The 19,281-nt window shown below is 35.0% G+C and overlaps 1 protein-coding gene across 5 annotated transcripts in view; it reads left to right on the top strand.

Annotated features, from left to right (window-relative positions):
• The window catches only part of SLC36A4 (solute carrier family 36 member 4), a 50,329-nt gene extending 31,802 nt beyond the window's left edge, over positions 1–18,527 (top strand). For all 5 annotated transcript variants that reach the window (XM_033431924.2, XM_004271888.3, XM_049713650.1 and 2 more), the window contains 2 exons: positions 8,189–8,358; positions 14,249–18,527. In XM_033431924.2, the coding sequence (XP_033287815.1) occupies positions 8,189–8,358; positions 14,249–14,556 (478 nt within the window). In that variant the 3' untranslated portion in view covers positions 14,557–18,527. The remainder of the gene's footprint in view (positions 1–8,188; positions 8,359–14,248) is intronic.
• The last annotated feature ends 754 nt before the right edge of the window (positions 18,528–19,281 follow it).

Genomic DNA, 19,281 nt, shown 5'->3' with positions numbered 1-19,281 from the left:
TAACCTAGTTTGTGTATTTTGTAGTATAATTTACCAATGTTTCATGCTAAAGGTGTATTCTTGGTTTTATGATTTAAACATTTAAAATCTTTACTGTGATTTCTTTGTGTAATCTAAATTTTTTTCATAATCTTCAGAAGAGCTCACCTGTGATTTTACATACTATGGGATTTTTTTAAAAGATTCAGAATTATAGGGTGTTCCAAATTTGAGTAACATATAAGAGTAAAACATGACTTTTATTTATTTATTTATTTTTATTTTTTGGATTTTTTGAATTTTATTTATTTTTTTATACAGCAGGTTCTTATTAGTTATCCATTTTATACATATCAGTGTATACATGTCAATCCCAATCTCCCAATTCATCACACCACCACCACCACCCCCCGCTGCTTTCCCCCCTTGGTGTCCATACAAAACATGAATCTTTTAATATACACTCACCTTATTAAAAAAATTTAATACTTATCCTTGCTGTCAAAAATACAACACTGTGGGTTCCTGATTAAATAATACAACCCATCACTCATGGCCCTCACTGTTTTACTGGTCACCTTTAATACTGTATGTGCCCCAAGTCCTTTCTGAACACAATTAGGCCACATTGTACAGTCGAGCCTCAAACAACATGGGTTTGAACTGCATGGGTCCACTTATACGTGGATTTTTTTCAATTAACATATTAGAAAAAATTTTTTAATTAATTTTTATTGGAATTTAGTTGCTTTACAATGTTATGGTAGTTTCTACTGTACAGCAAAATGAATCAGCTGTACATATACATATATGCCCTCTGTTTTGGATTTCCTTCCCATTTAGGTCACCACAGTGCACTAAGTAGAGTTCCCTGTGCTATACAGTATGTTCTCATTAGTTGTCTATTTTATACATAGTGTCAATAGTGTATATGTGTCAATCCCAATCTCCCAATTCCTCCCATCCCTCCTTCCCCCTTGGTATCCATACATTTGTCCTCTATGTCTGTGTCTCTATTTCTGCTTTGCAAATAAGATCATCTATACCATTTTTCTAGATTCCACATATATGTGTTAATATACGATATTTGTTTTTCTCTTTCTGACTTACTTCACTCTGTATGACACTTTCTAGGTCCATCCACGTCTCTACAAATGACCCAATTTCATTCCTTTTTATGGCTGAGTAATATTCCACTGTATATATGTATCACATCTTCTTTATCCATTCCTCTGTTGATGGATATTTAGGTTGCTGCCATGTCCTGGCTATTGTAAATAGTGCTGCTGTGAACATTGGGGTGCGTGTGTCTTTTTGAATTATGGTTTTCTCTGAGTATATGCCCAGTAGTGAGATTGCTGGATCATATGATAGTTCTATTTTTAGTTTTTTAAGGAACCTCCATACTGTTCTCCATAGTGGCCGTATCAATTTATATTCCCACCAACAGTGCAAGAGGGTTCCCTACGCCACACCCTCTCCAGCATTTATTGTTTGTAGATTTTTTGATGATGGCCATTCTGACCAGTGTGAGGTGATACCTCATTGTAGTTTTGATTTGCATTTCTCTGATAATTAGTGATGTGGAGCATCTTTTCATGTGTTTGTTGGCCATCTGTATATCTTCTGTGGAGAAATGTCTATTTAGGTCTTCTGCCTGTTTTTTGATTTGGTTGTCTCTTTTTTTGGTATTGAGCTACATGAGCAGCTTGTATATTTTGGAGATTAATCCTTTGTCAGTTGCTTCATTTGCAAATATTTTCTCCCATTCTGAGGGTTGTCTTTTCGTCTTCTTTATGGTTTTCTTTTTGTTTTTATTTTCATTACTCTAGGAGGTGGGAAAACTGGACAGCTACATGTAAAAGAACGAAATTAGAACACTCCCTAACACCATACACAAAGATAAACTCAAAATGGATTAAAGACCTTAATGTAAGGCCAGACACTATAAAACTCTTAGAGGAAAACACAGGTAGAACACTCTTTGACATAAATTGCAGCAAGATGTTTTTGACCCACCTCCTTGAAAAACTTGTTGAGATTTGCGACAATTTGAAAAAACTCAGAAACTACATAGCCTAGAAATATCAAAAAAATTAAAAAGTTAGGTATGTCATAAATCTATAAAATATATGTAGCTATACATATAACATACAAAATATGCGTTAATTGACTGTTTATCAGTAAGGCTTCCAGTCAACAGTAGGCTATTAGTAGTTACTTTTGGGGGGAATCAAAAGTTATATGTGAATTTTCAACTGTCCGGGTTGGGTTGGCACCCCTCACCTCTATGTTGGTCAAGGGTCAACTGTAAGTAAATAGTATTAATATTCATATTAATATTATATACATCTTAATATTTTCTTTAATATTAGAACCATATTCTGCTAAATGAAGCAATATACAGGGTTTTTTCTTCTTCCAGAGATTGGTCTTTGGAGATTTAAAAAAGATATTGGCAGTCATTACAATGCAGACTTGCTACCTTATTTATGAAATGGAAGGTAACTCCTTAGTTTTGATAAATGCAAAGAATAAATGCTGATTTAATTGAAATCACACCACTCCTTTAGCTGCTTGGGTAGAAGTCTGTGAAACCTTAAGTTTAAATAGTATATATTTTGTAAAATAGATAGCTAGTGGGAAGCAGCCGCATAGCACAGGGAGATCAGCACAGTGCTTTGTGACCGCCTAGAGGGGTGGGATAGGGAGGGTGGGAGGGAGATGCAAGGGGGTATACGTACATGGGGATATATGTATATGTATAGCTGATTCACTTTGTTATAAAGCAGAAACTAACACACCATTGTAAAGCAATTATACTCCAATAAAGATGTTAAGAAAAAATAAAGCACTGTTTCCCATTAAAAAAATAAAATAAAATAAATAGTATATATTTTGGCTGGCTTCCTAATGAGAGTTTGACTGCTATTCAGTAATCATTTGAATCCTGGGTCTTCACTGGAGTCCAGAATGTTGTTAGAACAAAGGTATGTAGGGAACTATTTATGACAGAGAGAAAGTACCTAGAATAGTTTCCAGGTTGCACAAGAGGCATACATGCAGTGTGTTTATTTATTTATTTTTAATTGTAGTTTTACTTTAGCTATGACATATTTACAAAGGTATTTCAAGATGGAACATGTTTTAATGTCATACATTTGTTTCAAGCTGGAGACATGACTACAAACAAGATACATGGTTGTTCAGCATTTATTTCATTAACCTATTTTATAGTTGATTATGTAATTTTGTTTCCTTCAAATGTGCTTCTTTTTTTTTGTAACAGTTTAATGTGGAGTAGAAACTTAAGTAGCTTAATATAAGAGAATCAAGGCTAAAAATTATGGTAGCTTAGTTCCTCTTTCAAAGACAATATAATGTCTAGAAAATAGGATGGTATTTTTCTCCACTTGGAATAATATTCAGACTAAATCCTGAAAACAAATTTATAAATAAATTTGACAAGTACTTTTAATGTCAACTATAAAATGTAGGTGGGGAAACAATCTCAGAATTCTTCCCTACTCTTACTCACGAAAGTATTTACCGAAAGTCTTAAGGGCGAAGGTGAGAGTGCATGCATGTCAAGTTGAGATGTTCCTGTCCGCAGGGAATTAAGAACATGGTGAAGGAGCAGTGGGCAAGGCTGTGGAGGGAGTGCTTTTGGTATTCACAACTAAATCCTGAGCGAGTGATACTGTCCCTGCAGTAGCTTTAATTAATCCTTCCCTTTTTCTGCATCCCCTTCCCACCTCTTGCCTTATCCCTAATTGCTGTGGCTCCCCAGTTAGAACGGAACTAGTCGCAAGCCTTGATTAAAAAGGGACTATCAGATCATAGTTTCTATTCAAGAAAGCCTAGCTAGACACCTGCTTTTTTACTTAGAAGAGGAGAGCCTTGTATCCTAAGAAACAAAAATCTGGAAAAAACAGGAAAACAAGTCAAGATACTCTCCTTTAGAGAACTTGTAACACCTTCTCATTGTGTATATATGCCTTCTGTGGCCTATAGTCTTATTTCTTTATGGTCTTCAGCTGGGACAGTTAAAATACTAGCCATGGCTGGGGGATGCTGGAGAGGAGATGCTTGTCTGTTATAGTGATAGTCTTCCAAAATGAGAAGTTTGGACTAGAACAGTCATGGGGTTATATCTAATGTTCCTTTCTTGAAATGCAACCCACCCGTGCTTCAGGCCATAAGCCTAGCAATTTAGAGACTATACAGTGTACTCTTTGTCGGCTGGGCGTGAAATCCAATGACTGTCACAAGAGCCTAGGGAACTCATAGCTGCTAGCTATGGGAAGCTGTAAAGGGCTTTTGATGCCACATTGACTTAAAGTCTCAGAGTTCATACGGGGTAGTTCTAAAGATTGAATTAGAAAGCAGCCCCAGAATAAAGCGAGTATGGATTAGAGAGGCTCCAAGTTATAATTATTTATTACCCTCAATCTTAGTGAGGCATCATTTTTTAAAACTAGTTACGAATAATATTGTTCAATATATTGCATTTAGCTTTTGAAGTAAAGGGTGTATTTTAAAGATGATAATGAAGTAAATTCACAATTCTGAGCTAGAACATTAGCACCTTGAGGGCAGGAACCCTGCATCTTCTGGGTTTGTGATGCATCTCCACAATCTAGCGCATTACTCAGCATTTAAGAGGCACTTAGTAAACGTTTGTTAAATAGTATTCTAGGCATAAAAGCATTTCTCTTATTGCTACTAGTCTTAGTTGAATGATGTTTTAGCAGAGGTTTTCCAAGGTTTCCACTAAAGTAACCCAAATAGCAGACACACTTCCACTAACAGATATCAAGGATATTAGGTTTTCATATAGACAAACACTGAGAAGCAGTTAGGTGACGTCTGCTGCCCCACACGTGGCATTCTTCGTGAAGCACACAATGGATAGGGGAGATTCAACCAAAAATAGGAAAGTAGCATATAAGATACCAGGAAGGTATGGAGTAGGTATTTTAATTTATTTAGAATATTGAACTGGGACTTCATTTTCCCCCCAAAACAGAACAAACCTTCAGTCTGAGCTCATGCTTGCAGCATATAGGAGCTATAGGAGGCTGAGTATTCTGGGAAATAAAACTCACAAATAGTGGCAGGTAATCAAGCTACACTACACCTTAACTGACCCTACCACACAATCAGGGAGCTGAACTCTGAGGAGTTTGTCCCCTGAGATGAAAATATTTAGGCAAGAATGGACTCACCAAGAGGCACAGTAAACAAAGAAGTAAAGCAGTAAATTTAGGGAAACTGGAAAAAGAAGGTTTGTATATTCTGGACTATTCCCTCTGTCCTCTCCCTCAGTAATTCTTCATGATCTTCCAATATTAAAGTTGCCTGTATCTAGGAATCCTGGCCCAAACGGCTTCTGCCTCTCCTTTCCTCTGTCATTTTCTTCCTCACAGTGAATATTATTACATTGAAAATGTAGGGCGTCTATCAAATTCATTTTTCATCTAACAGATATTTATTGTATGTGTTTTTTGTACTAGGAAGTGTTCCCAGGCACTAGTGATAACAGCAGTGAACAGATAAAAAAATCTCTCCCTCGTAGTGCTTACATTCTAGTGAACATGCTACAGGATTGTAGCTAGTTCTCACAAAGACTTCTTGACAGATCTTAACCCTCGAGATTCTTGACAGTCATGAAAGGTCCAAGAGGGAAAGTGACTTACTAGATTCTTTCCAAGAGTAGCTTCTGTATTCAACCTTGAGAGAAAGAGAATCAGTCAGCCACCTATTTCCCAGGTTAGCTTTAAAAAAATTAAGATATTCTTATCTATGAATTTTGTTTAGGTATTGATTTCTTAGCCAATGTGGGGAAAAGAATAGAAACATTGCAGTTTTTGAAATCCTCTGTTTTCAAAACTTATGTTTTCACTGGACTATTGAGTTGTTTTCTCCCCCATAATCTGATTCTATATATTGACTGCAAAATAATTATTTAAAAAATATATTTCTGCTCATTACTAAGATACTACATTTCTTTGCTACCAGTATAACAGACTTTGTTTTCAAGCAAGAGTCATTTCATTTTTGAAGTATTTTTATTTTTGATAATGATTAGACGTAGTTTCTAAGAATCACCTATCCATACCCATTTTTGATCATTAATATTAATTTAATTAACATTTAATAAGTATCTATCCCCTGCCAAGTGCATGGGGGGTTATACAGAGAAGAATAAAACATAGCCTCTAACTTTCAAGAACTTTGGCACTGAGTTTTGTTTTGTTTTGTTTTTAAGACTTGTTTTCTTTCTTTCTTTTTTTCTTTCCTCCCTCCCTCCCTTCTTTCCTTCCTTCCTTCCTTCCTTCCTTCCTTCCTTCCCTTTCTTCCCTTTCTTCCCTTTCTTTCTTTCTTTCTTTCTTCTTTCTTTTAAATTTTTAGCTGCACTCCACAGCATGTGGTATCTTAGTTCTCCAACCAGGGATCAAACCTACACCTGCTGCACTGGAAGGCAGTGTTAACCACTGGACCGCTAGGGAAGTCCCTGGCACTGAGTTTTAAAATACCTTTTAACGTGTACCATATGTTATTTAAAAGTTGGTTTATATTCTTATATATCATCAAAACAAATTCCTATCACTTTAAGCAAGTTTTTTTTATCCTTTTGAGAGACAGTTTACTGGGTAGATTCTTCTTTCAACTCTTCATTTCTAAATCTTAGTACCTATGGACAATTACCACAGATATGCTTAAAACCAAAATGAGAACAAAGGTTGATAAGATATAGAAAAGTTGAGTAGAGCAAAATAGTACTTGAAAATGTAGATATCAAACATAGAAATTAGTGGGTTCTTAAAACAAAAAAGAAGTAAAAAGTGGAAGAGTTGATTTTAAAAGACTGTAGCGCTTCTCTTAAACACTCATTTCTATATTACTCTTTGGTGGATGATTAGCAAATATACCAGCTTCTGAAAGACCCAAACCATTTTATTTCCCATTTCTACTCTGTGTAACACCAAGTGATAGTAATTATGTATAATTATTACTGAATGGTATTAATAATAACCAGATTCTTAACCCATACAATTTGTTTTATATAAATAGAAAAGTAATTATACTTATATACATAATGATATATTTTTAGATATATTGGTAATCATATTTTTAAAACATGTAAGTTAAAATATAATTAGAAAAAAAGAAATGTTGTAATAATAAACTGATAAGAATATTCATTTAATTCTCCACAATTACGTATCAGAGTATATGAAGCAATCTTTTGGTTATTTTGTACATTTCAGTAGCTTGACCATTTATGTTTAAGCATCAAGCTGAGAAATATATCTTGAATCATTTTAAAATTAAGATAGTATTGTTGCTGGCCCTAAGGCATTCCTTCTTGCCTTAATTATGCTGTTTGTAGTATTTTCAAATCTATTTCTCTCTCTTTTTTTTTTACAATTTTTTCACTTTGTATTTTGGGGACTTCATTTTTTTTTTTAACATCTTTATTGGAGTATAATTGCTTTACAACGTTATGTTAGTTTCTGCTGTATAACAAAGTGAATCAGCTATATGTACACATATATCCCCATATCCCCTCCCTCAAATCTATTTCTACTCAGCTTTCTTCCTTCCTCCTTCACTCGTATGGTGAATACATTATAGAAGGAGACTTACTGAATTCCTTCTTGCTTGACGACAGTTTAGGAAACTGTTTATAATCTTGACATCTAAGTGATACCATGCAGGATTTGTCTTTCTGTGGCTTATTTCACTTAGCATAATGCCTGCCAGGTTCCTGCATGTTGTTGTCTTAATCTAACTTTCTTTTTAATGACTCAAATAAACAGAGAATAGACTGGTGGTTGCCAGGGGCTGGTGGATGGGGAAGAAGAGGAGAGTTTGGTAAAAGGGTACAAATTTTCGGTTAAAAGATGAATAAGGTCTGAGGATCTAATGTATAACAGGGTGACTGTGGTTGATGTGTGTTATATAATTGAAATTGCCAAGAGAGCAGAATCAAAGTGTTATCGCCAAAACGGAAAAAAAAGGCAAATATGTGAGGTGATGGATATGTTTGTTGATTAACTCAGTTGTGGGAATTCTTTCACAATGTATACGTATATCAAATCATCACGTTGTGGACTTTAAATGTATTATAATTTTATTGGTCAGTCATACCTCAATAAAGCTGGAAATAAAAGAATGACTAAATTTTGAAATTTTTTAACAGGTTATATCAATCAGTGAAAATTCTCTATTCCTTCGGCATCTTTGTGACATATTCAATTCAGTTCTATGTTCCAGCAGAGATAATTATCCCTGTGATCACATCCAAATTTCATGCTAAATGGAAGCAAATCTGTGAATTTGCTATAAGGTCCTTCTTGGTTACTATTACTTGTAAGTATCACTGCATATTTATAGCATAATGATTTTTATTGTTGAATTTCTTATAATGAAGCTACTTAAAAGTATATTTTTTTATATTTTTAAAACAATTTTGTTCACCTAGCTGGGATACATTTTGGTTTAAAATTCTGTTATTCTATATCTATAGAAGAAAAACACAAACTAGTTCCTATCACACTTAAAACAACTAATCAACTTATTATTTTGGAAATGACCTCACTCATGATTGAAATATAAGTATATTTAAATCAGATGCATAAAAGACCCCTTATATTGTTGGTACACATTTTACTTTGGTTTTCTAGTTTTCCTCAACTTTTTTGTATCTGTTAACTTTTGTATATTTAACATTTTAACTCTCCATGTCTACCTATACGAATGGGTTTTTTTCTGTTTTGGTCTTTAATAATTTCAGTGGCTTATTTTACTTATTATTTGAAGGAGTGTGTATAATCTCTTATTAAAGTTTCACATTGTAGAATGCCTCCACAAGGTAGAATTAAGGATGGAGGCTCGTGGAGAGGGAGCTTGAGTTTGGGATAGTGGAGAGAGTATGAGTTTTACAGTCACACTGAACTGACGGTTCAAACTCAGGCCTCCCACTTACTTGCTGGTGTCTTTAGGTAAGTTATAAACCACCTTTGATTCCTGCTTTCCTCAACTGTGAAATGAAGATAAGACATTTAAAAATATTAACAAAGTAGTTAGAAATAATTGTTTTATTGCCACCACTTTTACGATAATCTCAAATAGAAAGATGACTGCAACACTGAACTAACGGAATGGCTTAGAATGATACCAGGGACCAGATTACTGGGGATTTGGGGGAACAAGCAGCTTTGGAAATTCTATAGAAGATGTGAATAACCATCTTGGCCCACTCAAGGTTAGAGAATGGTAGAACTAGAAATTCTGGGCAACTCTGTCAATTACATTGAGCAGCTTGGGGTGGAGCTTATGCCTAGATTTAAAGAATTGGGTGTATTACATTGTGTTCAAAGAAAAAGCAAAACTGGGAAAATTAGATAAAACTTATTTTTCAAAGTAATCACTTAAATGAAATAAGTAAACTAAGAAGGGAAATCACATTGAGGAATGACGTCAATAAGCCCATACTTTGACGACTAATGAAACATTCAGGAGGAAAAAGTTACTTTAAAACATTTTGGAATATTTTTTACACATTGCTTTTATTGACATTTTGACAACTACTAAATACAAAGACTTATTTCAGTCAAAGTCCTTTTATCAGTAGATGTAAGACAGTTCTATTCTGATAGTATGTCTCCTTTTAGAGTTAGTTACTGAATTTTAATAACTTCATCCGTTTCTGCACATGGGCTGCTGTCGTTATGTTGAGCTGCCTGTCTGCTGAGGTACAGACCATACTGCACATCTGTTACCAGGGTTTATTCCCAGAAGCCAGGGCTTTTCCTCAGGAGCTGAGTTCATGTCACAGAGGACTGCAGCTTTTTCTTTGCTGCTTCTTTCTTTTAGTTAAAAGTGGGTAAACCTACTTAACCATATATGAGGGTTATATTTACAGCATACTTTGAACAAAGAGAACACAGAGCGTGCCATATTCTGTCCTACTTCACTGAAACACATCATTGGACACTGAGCTTCATTCACGTCTTGGCCCATCCTTCCAAATTAAAGTAAAAGCCAAGTGATATTCATGACGGGACTGTTTTGAATCTATTCTCCAAAGCACTTGATGAGATTCTGGGTCAGGCTCTTTATTGATGAATGTGTGGAGAGCTGATGGGACCTTGTCATATCTGTAGAACAGGCAGTGCAGCACTAGCAATGAGAGTGGAGGCTCAGCTGGGTTTGCATGTTTCAGCGTTCCATAATCCCTTCCAAAAACTGAATCCACGTTTACAGGACGGGTCTTCAAAGTAGTGGGCTCATCAGCTTGGGTTATACTGGTTATGTCTAAGTCTCCATTTAGTCTTTGAATCACTGTTTCACAGTATCTTCTTGGTGGAACTCAGAAGCTTGAAAGGATGGGTCAGACTCTTCCTGCATGTTCCCTGTAGGCACTTACCTGCTAGATAGGCATTGCACAGGTGAGGGAGAAGAGTGGATAGAAACTGGCCAGAGGCCACCTTGGACTACAAGAAATGCCTTTTATTTTAAAAGCAGACCTGTAGAAAAAGCTGTTAAATTTTGATTTGACACAAGTATTTTGACTCCCTGTTTGAATTGAACCTGCAAAATATGTTAAATACTGCTTATTTCTGTTATTGTCCAATTCATTGATCCTTCTACTATTTCTAATTTGAAAAGCCCTTGGATTTGAGAGTGTTCTTTCTACTTTTAGTAAACTATGACGACATAAAGCATAAATCTTTGGTAGTTTGTAGAATACTAAGAAGACATACTAAAATCCTTCATTTAAGTTAGTTGTCACTGCAGATGAGAAAAAGTACCATTCTGTACACTAATATTCTATCTTAAGAGTCAGTAGGTATATGGAGAGGACCATTCACTCTTTGTGTAATTAAAATTTATGTGCTAGAGTGTTTCTCACAGTTTTGTTGTTGATGTTACAATATCAAGCATTTTATTTTATTTTCTGATATATCTGCTTTCACCATTTAGATGCAAAAAAATGGACCTAAATAGGCTTTTTTTTAATGTTAGAGGAAACTTTGTACCTTAAGGATACATTCTTTTTCTCTATAATATAGTTTTGGGAAATACTGGATAAGCTTAATTAGTACTTAATAGATATATTCATAACAACTGTCTGTAAATGACAAGGGGCAACCTATTTATAGTAATCCTATAGCGAATATTTGTAATGAATAAACTATCCTTATCCCAAGCTTTCCTTTGACTTACTGTTTTTGTGATTTTTGAGTTCTTCTATGTTGGATTTGCCTAAAGTGTATATATTTCTCTTCCTTGTCTGACTAATAACATTATCAAATAACGTTTCAAGCCATTTTTTACTTGCAGATATCTATTGGTTATATAACATTGAAAGAATGACTTTAATCAATAAATTTCATGATTTAAAAGTGTTTGATAGGGCTTCCCTGGTGGCGCAGTGGTTGAGAGTCTGCCTGCCGATGCAGGGGACACGGGTTCGTGCTCCGGTCTGGGAAGATCCCACATGCCGCGGAGTGGCTAGGCCCGTGAGCCATGGCCGCTGAGCCTGCGCGTCTGGAGCCTGTACTCCACAACGGGAGAGGCCACAACAGTGAGAGGCCCGTGTACCACACGCACACAAAAAAATTAAAAGTGTTTGATAAGTGGAATTTTAGTCTGAATGCGTAAATTCTAAAATACTATAGTGTTCCTCCGCATGGTTTTCCAACATTTCACTTGATTTACTAGTAACATATTGGATTATCGGAAAACACTAATGATGAAAAATAGATTCCATTCTTCAGATGGCAAGGTTGTAGTCATGTTTGTATGGTTGTCCTTTTAAATACTGCCACCTACTATAAGTAGGTGAAGCATGTTTCCACAAAATGGATATAGTCAATGAATTTTAAAAGGTTCTGATTGTGTTTGAGAGTTATACTTTATAGTTCCCTTGAGAGAAGTGTTAAAAGGATGTAGCACGCATCCATTAAACGGGTCCACTTTATAAAGTATTTCTAGTTTAGAGTTCCAACTTCTTCAAATTCAGTTGTTTTACTTAGGAAGGTTTCTTGTACTTCAGCCTTGTAGGTGTGCAGCTAGATTTATGATCTCAAAATAATTTTTAGGGTTTTAGCTTTTGTAATAATTTAAATAAAAAGTGGTAAATAATTGTGGTTCTAAGAAATGTGGTGTTTCCAAATTAATTCCACATCCTCCTGAAAAACATCGAGGGCCACAAAGAGAATAGGGGAGGGGAGAAAACCATAAACTGAAAATTAAGAAGCAAAGAAGCCAGTAGACTGCAAACTCAAGACTTAATTACAAAGAGCATGAATTAAATTGTATATATACCACAGAAAGTTCAGTAAGAGACAAAGACAGAGAAAAAAGAAAAGCAAAAGGAGGTAAACTTAGAAATAAAAGAGGGATAACAAAGATTGGAGAGAAAACTGATACCTTTTGAAGACAAGTAAAGAAAGCCAACACATACATAATTAGAGTCCTCACAGCTGGAACTGTGGTTACGTAGTCACCTTTGGTGGCAGTGGTGATATAGTTGTCACAGCTTTCATGTGAGCAAACTCAGCTGTTATTTCTGATGGCAGCTCCAACCCTCAACAGATCATTCAATGAACCATCTAAGGACAATTTGGAGAAAGAATATGCGTCTTTTTAAAAAAACTTATTTATTTTATTTATTTATTTTTGGCTGCGTTGGGTCTTCGTTGCTGTGCGCGGGCTTTCTCTAGTTGCGGCGAGCGGGGGCTACTCTTCGTTGCAGTGCGCAGGCTTCTCATTGCGGTGGTTTCTCTTGTTGTGAAGCACAGGCTCTAGGCACTTGGGCTTCAGAAGTTGTGGCATGTGGGCTTCAGTAGTTGTGGCACGCGGGCTCTAGAGCACAGGGTCAGTAGTTGTGGCGCATGGGCTTAGTTGCTCCGCGGCATGTGGGATCTTCCCAGACCAGGGCTGGAACCCATGTCCCCTGCATTGGCAAGCGGATTCTTAACCACTGAGCCACCAGGGAAGTCCTGAATATAAGTCTTCATTTTTGCAAACCTCCTGTCGGTATTTGGTAAGATAAAGATAAAGATCAAGAAAGTTCCAGATCAAAACTTGCAGAAGACTTGATGGTAGCTTGGACTAAAATCCTATTGACAATAATGGTACATTATTTTTTTTTAACTTTTCATTTTGAAATCACTTAGAAAAGTTGTAAAAGAAAGTAGAATTACCATAAGCCCTTTACTCAATTTCCTCTAATGTTATCAGCTTACATACCACAGTATAGTTAAGGAAATTAACATTAATACACTGCTGTTAACTAATCGACCTTATTTTGATTTTGCTAGTTTTCCCACTGATACCCTTTTTCTGATCAAGGAGCCAATCCAAGGTCCCACGTGAATTTACTTGTCATGTCTACTTAGTCTCCTCCAGTCTTGACAGTTATCTTTTTTTATCTTTCTTTATGTACCTTGATGTCTTTGAAGTGTCAGTAATTTTGCAGAATTTCCTTCAGTGTAGATTTGTGTGATGCTTTCTTATGATTAGGTTGAAGTTAGGCATTTTTAACAAGAGTGCCACAGGTGATGCTTTGCACTTCTCAGTACATCACATCGTGGCATCAATATTTCTTATTACTGGTGATGTTAACATTGATCACTTGGTTAAGGTGGTGTCTGTCAGATGTCTCCACTGTAAAGGTACTCTTTTTCCCTTTATAATTGATAAATATCTTGTAGAGAGATATCCTGTTCTCATACCGTTTTTGCCCACTAATTTTAGCATCCTTCATCGACTTTTCCTGCAACAGTTATTACCGTGGTGTTTGCTTAATAATGATTTTCTATTTCCAATGTTTCTTCTATTTTGGTTAATTGGAATTCTAATGTAAGGAATAGCTATCTCTTCTCTCTCATTTATTTAATGATTTATTTATATCACACCACCCCAGGTTTTGTGCTTTATAGAATGAGCTATATGGCAGAGTAATGAAAATACATTCTTCACCCAGAACTTCATAGCAAAAATTAAAAGTCGTTTATGTAAGAAACTCTGTTGATAAGTCAAAGTCCGAGAAATATCACTCACTGTTTTGGTTTCTCTCTTTGTTTTCTTTTTTAGCTCAGAACAGAATGTGACAGATTCTCCCACAAGCAATAGTTTAGTAGTGCCTACTTGCATCAATTAATTTTAATGTAGTGAATGTATCTACAGTTAGTGTTCATATAAGTATTAAATATTTACATAAGGAAAATTTGTATTTTCAATTTTCTAGGTGCTGGAGCGATTCTGATTCCTCGTTTAGACATTGTGATTTCCTTCGTCGGAGCTGTGAGCAGCAGCACATTGGCCTTGATCCTGCCGCCTCTGGTTGAAATTCTTACATTTTCTAAGGAGCACTACAGTATATGGATGATCCTGAAAAATATTTCTATCGCGTTCACTGGAGTTGTTGGTTTCTTGTTAGGTGCATATGTGACTGTTGAAGAAATTATTTATCCTACTGTCAAAGTTTTCGCTGGCACTCCACAAAGTTCCTCTTTAAATTTGAATTCGACATGCATTACATCTGGTTTGAAATAGTAGAAGCAGAATTATGAGCCTCAAGTCTGAAAATGATGAAAATAAGAACATTGGAACACATTGCCATACACTTAAAAACCATTTTCTTTCGGCACAACATTGATATTTTGGCAATAAATTATAATTCTTTACCAATACTGATAAACTACGACAGATTTGTGGCTTTACGTATTAGCAGCAATTTCAAAAATTTTAGTTCTGAAAATTGAAAAAATTAAAATGTTAAAAAAATTAAAGAATGAAAATGCTTCTGTTATTCTTCTCTCAATCAAATACTTTAACCAGGATTCTCTCTTTTACCTCCATGCTACTCTGTTACCACCGAGTTGAGGAGAGAACAGGATTTCAACAATAAGAGAATAAAAGAAGTATAGGTGACTAAAATCTGACCATCCCAATGAATTTTAAAGTATACTTTGTATATAATGTAGAAATATCTCGATTATGTTTTTATTAGAGAGCCAAATACTTATGTTTTCCCCGTGGAAGTTTAGAAAACTCTCATTAGCCATAATGTAAGAATCAGAAAATCCCCCAAACCAGAATTATTTTTACACTATTCTTTAATGGTAGCTTACCTTCATATTGAAAACCAAAAGGCACTGTGCAAGATTCTGACTTAGTGTTTCAACCAAATTTGAGAGACTTTAAAAGTTATCCAATACATATTCCCTTGTTTTTTTTACCTGAGGAAATGAATAGCCAGGATGGTTAAGTAACTTGATCAAGACCACTCAGCCTTGAGATGAAGAGAACCTGATCTTTTGATTCCCAGTCCAGGATTTTTTATCTTTCACTTCACATCCTACAAAAAGAATCAATTATGTTGTTTAACCTTAATATTAAGTCTGTTTAATTATATTTCAGTATTTTGTAAGTCATGATCTTTGACAAGTATATGTGACCTGAGCAGAAAGTCAGGGAACTCTCAAAAGCCTGCACTATGGCCGTGTAAGCCTCAACATGGGAAAGAAGCAATGCTTTTAAAACAGAATAGAAATGCCTTGCTGGTTTAACTGCTGGATGGTAGAAGGTGCCCAGCCGTCCTGTGTGTGGATTCAGCTCTCCTTATTGTTTCTTTCTTTCTAGGTTTGTAGGCACTATCTTTCCTAATGGCAAGAAATAGAGATCTGACACAATACAGGACTTGTGTACTCTTTTCGGCCTCATGGCTTTCCTTATCATAGCCTTCCGTTGATCTGAATGGGCAGAATAAGAGAAAGATTCAGGCCTAGGAAAAAACCGAGACAGTAATAAACTCTGCTAGATACTGAGACACTCCAGGCTTCTTCCAGAGAAATACCTTTTATTCCTCCATATTCTTCAAGCCCAGTTATTAACCAAAACAGAGAATCTCAGTGGGCATGGAATATGAAAATGGTTAAGTTTAAAACTAAGAATCTTGATATTTTTTTTTAAATTCATACTTTAAAACTCATCGAACTTTTTAGTCAGGTTGGTGATACTCTAATTTGTAATACTGTAAGATATCACCAAGATCACAGTAGTGTATATATTCTATATTTTTATATGTAAATGTTAGCTCAAGTATTTTTTTGCTTACATCATTGAGTCATCAAGTATAATCCAAAGATATATCAGAAGCTTTATTTTGGTACAGATTCTTAAGAATCAAAACTTTTTAAAAAACATTTGCATTGAGAATCACCAATAATTGTGACACTTTTATGTCAAATCTGTTATGTTGAACCTTTAGTCACGGGAGAATGTGGAAGAAGTTATAGGCAAAGTAATTGTCATTGAAACTAATGTTATATAATCTTGAATCTAAGAGTAAATTAGGTGTTTTTTAATGTATAACTTGGTATAATATGACTTGAAGACTATTATTTAATAGAAAGCACTATTAGGTTTTTGTCAGCTGTCTTCAGATAGTATTTCTAGTCTATGTGTGATATTTTATTTTTATACTTTCGCCTTTGTTTATTTTCCTTACGGAATTTATCACATTTAATGAAATTTCAAATAGCTGATAATAGTAATATATAAATTTTAAATTCAATGAACAAATGTTGAGTACATTATCAACCAGGCTTCCTTAAGCAATGAGTGCTGACTTGACATACAGTACTCAATTCACTAAACTATCAGTACTTTAAATACAAGAGAAAAGTTGAAATGCAGAAAGGAAGAGGGGCTAAGAAGGGAGAGAGCAGTTTTAATTCTTAACAAGAAATACTATTTAGATGTATAAATGCACTCTTACTTAAGGATTTTTAATGATGTGTTTTATTTGCAAAAAATCAAGCAGTATTTTTCCTCTGAAAATTTAGTTTTAAAGAGTCATAACATTTGGAGAAGATATTTTGATTAAACCAGCTGTTGATTTTACTTTGGGACCTGGAAAAATGAGAGTGATTGCACCTGTCAAATTTTGTATCCGGTATCTTTGGTCCATTACATTATTGCTTAAATGACTTCAGCATTTCATCTGCCACCACAGTAAATCACCCTCTTCTCTGAAAGCTAATCAGGTGCCTACGAGCCTTTTCTACTAGTGGAGTGGGGGGGGGGGAGGAAAGCTTTATTCACCTCTGATGACCTCTGAGCTAAGTCAGTCATCACTGTTCCCTTACAGCCAAAAGGGTTTCACCAGTTTCAGAGTCAACTTGTCAAAACAGTGGCTTTCAGACCTTTTTTATTTTTTATCAGAGTATTTTCTTGTCCCGCCATGGCCAGATTTCTCCACAACTGAAGTAAGACCTAGTTTTTTCTTAGTTAAAGACAAATTTGTATGGTGTTACCAAATGAAAAAAAGCACTGTGTTAGCAAGTGCTACATTATGTTTTAATTCTGTCCTCTCTGGATTCTCCTCTATTGAAACAATTTCTGCCTTTTGCCTATGTAATGCAATTAACATTTTTGTAAGCATTTTATGCAACGTGCATGTTGTAAATGTCCTAACGTGGGGTGATTTCATTCACTGTTTTCATAGTAGTTACAGAAAAGCTCTCTAACTGTAAAGTACTATACAAATATTAATTGGGATATTAATTGACATCCTACATTAGTGCCATGTCCAGCTGTGGACATGCTTACTGTAGCTTCCCCGTGGCATCTTCTGGGACTGACATGCCAGAGATGGCAGTACAGCAGCTTAGTACTGCATTTGTTTACTGAAAGTATGTACCCACTCCTTTCTTCATTTGAAAGGGAGAGGATACATAATAGAGCTAATGGAAATAACAAATAAAATTATGTAAGTGATACCAGTGGCTCAATGAATATGTTCTGTTGAGAAAATAATTTGGTAAAAATATAGACCATTGATACTATAAAATGAGTTTTTTAAAAATGAGTCTTTTAATCTTTTTGGCTCAATTAGCTCCCCTTCATAAGAAAATTTGAGAGACTTTGTTCTAAAAATCATAACAAGATACTTCTTAATACTAAATGGCTGACTGTAATAGTTAACACTTTGGCAGTATGATTAACCATAATTAATCTTACTTATGCCACTAGTGCTCACTAGGCTAAACACCTTTCTGAAAGTGGTTGGTTTTGACCTAGGGGATAAGAAAACATGCTTTAGAAATGCTGTTTATTGCCCTATGATAAAATGAAGTGACAAATCACTCTCATTCTTAAAATTTTATATCAAGGTTACCTAGTTCTTATGTATACACATACACACACTCCAGTAGTCTGTGGAGTTAGATACTAATTTGCCATTTAAATTGGATCCAGGAAGGTGATGTGTTGAAAGATTACTCTGAAGATTATTCCATTAGTTTTCTTCATGAGAAATAGGAAAATATGTGTTTATACCGTGAATAAATTAAGCTATGGATTTTGGTTTTTCAAAATGATGTTTGTTTGAATGAAAACTAAATATCAGTGCACTTGAGTTAATTCTTTCTCTTTTAACTTATTTTTCTTTATAATATGAAAAAATGTCTTAAAGTACTGTAACTTCTGAATTTTCAATAAAATATTATTTTGCTTGCAAATACCTTTTTAAATAAATTTTTCTTTTATAAGGTTAAATGACATTGAAAAAGGTCATAAACTGGAAAAGGCACTAGTATATTCTCATAATAACATTTTAATAAGTGTTTGCGGTTAATTCCTTGTCATGTGACCCTCAATCTTGGAAGCTGATATTATGCACCTCTGGGATTTAAGAGCAGAAGTTGACTAAAAATGAAAGGTCGTACTCAAAACCATGACGAGAACTTCCTTCAGAGTGAATACAGGGAGGGCAGTCTGCAGATGCTGCATCCATGAGGCCATTTACCACTCTCTTAAGGTCAAGAATATGTACCAGTCCCACTAATACATTTTGCTTGCATTATGCCAACCCCAAATCAGAGACCATAAAGGTATTTACACTTTTACATCAGTAATTCTGCTCTTTGAACTTAATTGAAGGACATACTATACTTCATCAGAAGAGAAAGACCCTATACCTAAAGCTGCATTGGCAACATTATGTTTAATAGTGAAAAACTGAAAACAACCTAAATGTTCAACAATAAGGAAATCACAAATTCTGATATCTTAGCCTAGCATACAATGGGGATCATATTAATTATACTAATGTTATATTGAAGATTAGTAATTTGATAAAGAATAAATACATACAATTAATTTTTAACTGCAGCTGTGTAAAAATATGCTTTTGGACCAAGAAAGAAGGATCGGCAGAAAGTGGAACCATAGTGCTAGGAGAAAGAGATGGGTTTTACTGTTTTTAAGTGACTA

This window comes from Orcinus orca, chromosome 8 (genome assembly GCF_937001465.1).
Source record: "Orcinus orca chromosome 8, mOrcOrc1.1, whole genome shotgun sequence".
NCBI lineage: Eukaryota > Metazoa > Chordata > Mammalia > Artiodactyla > Delphinidae > Orcinus > Orcinus orca.
Note: the sequence above shows the minus strand (reverse complement) of the source record. Positions and strands in the feature narration are given on the sequence as shown.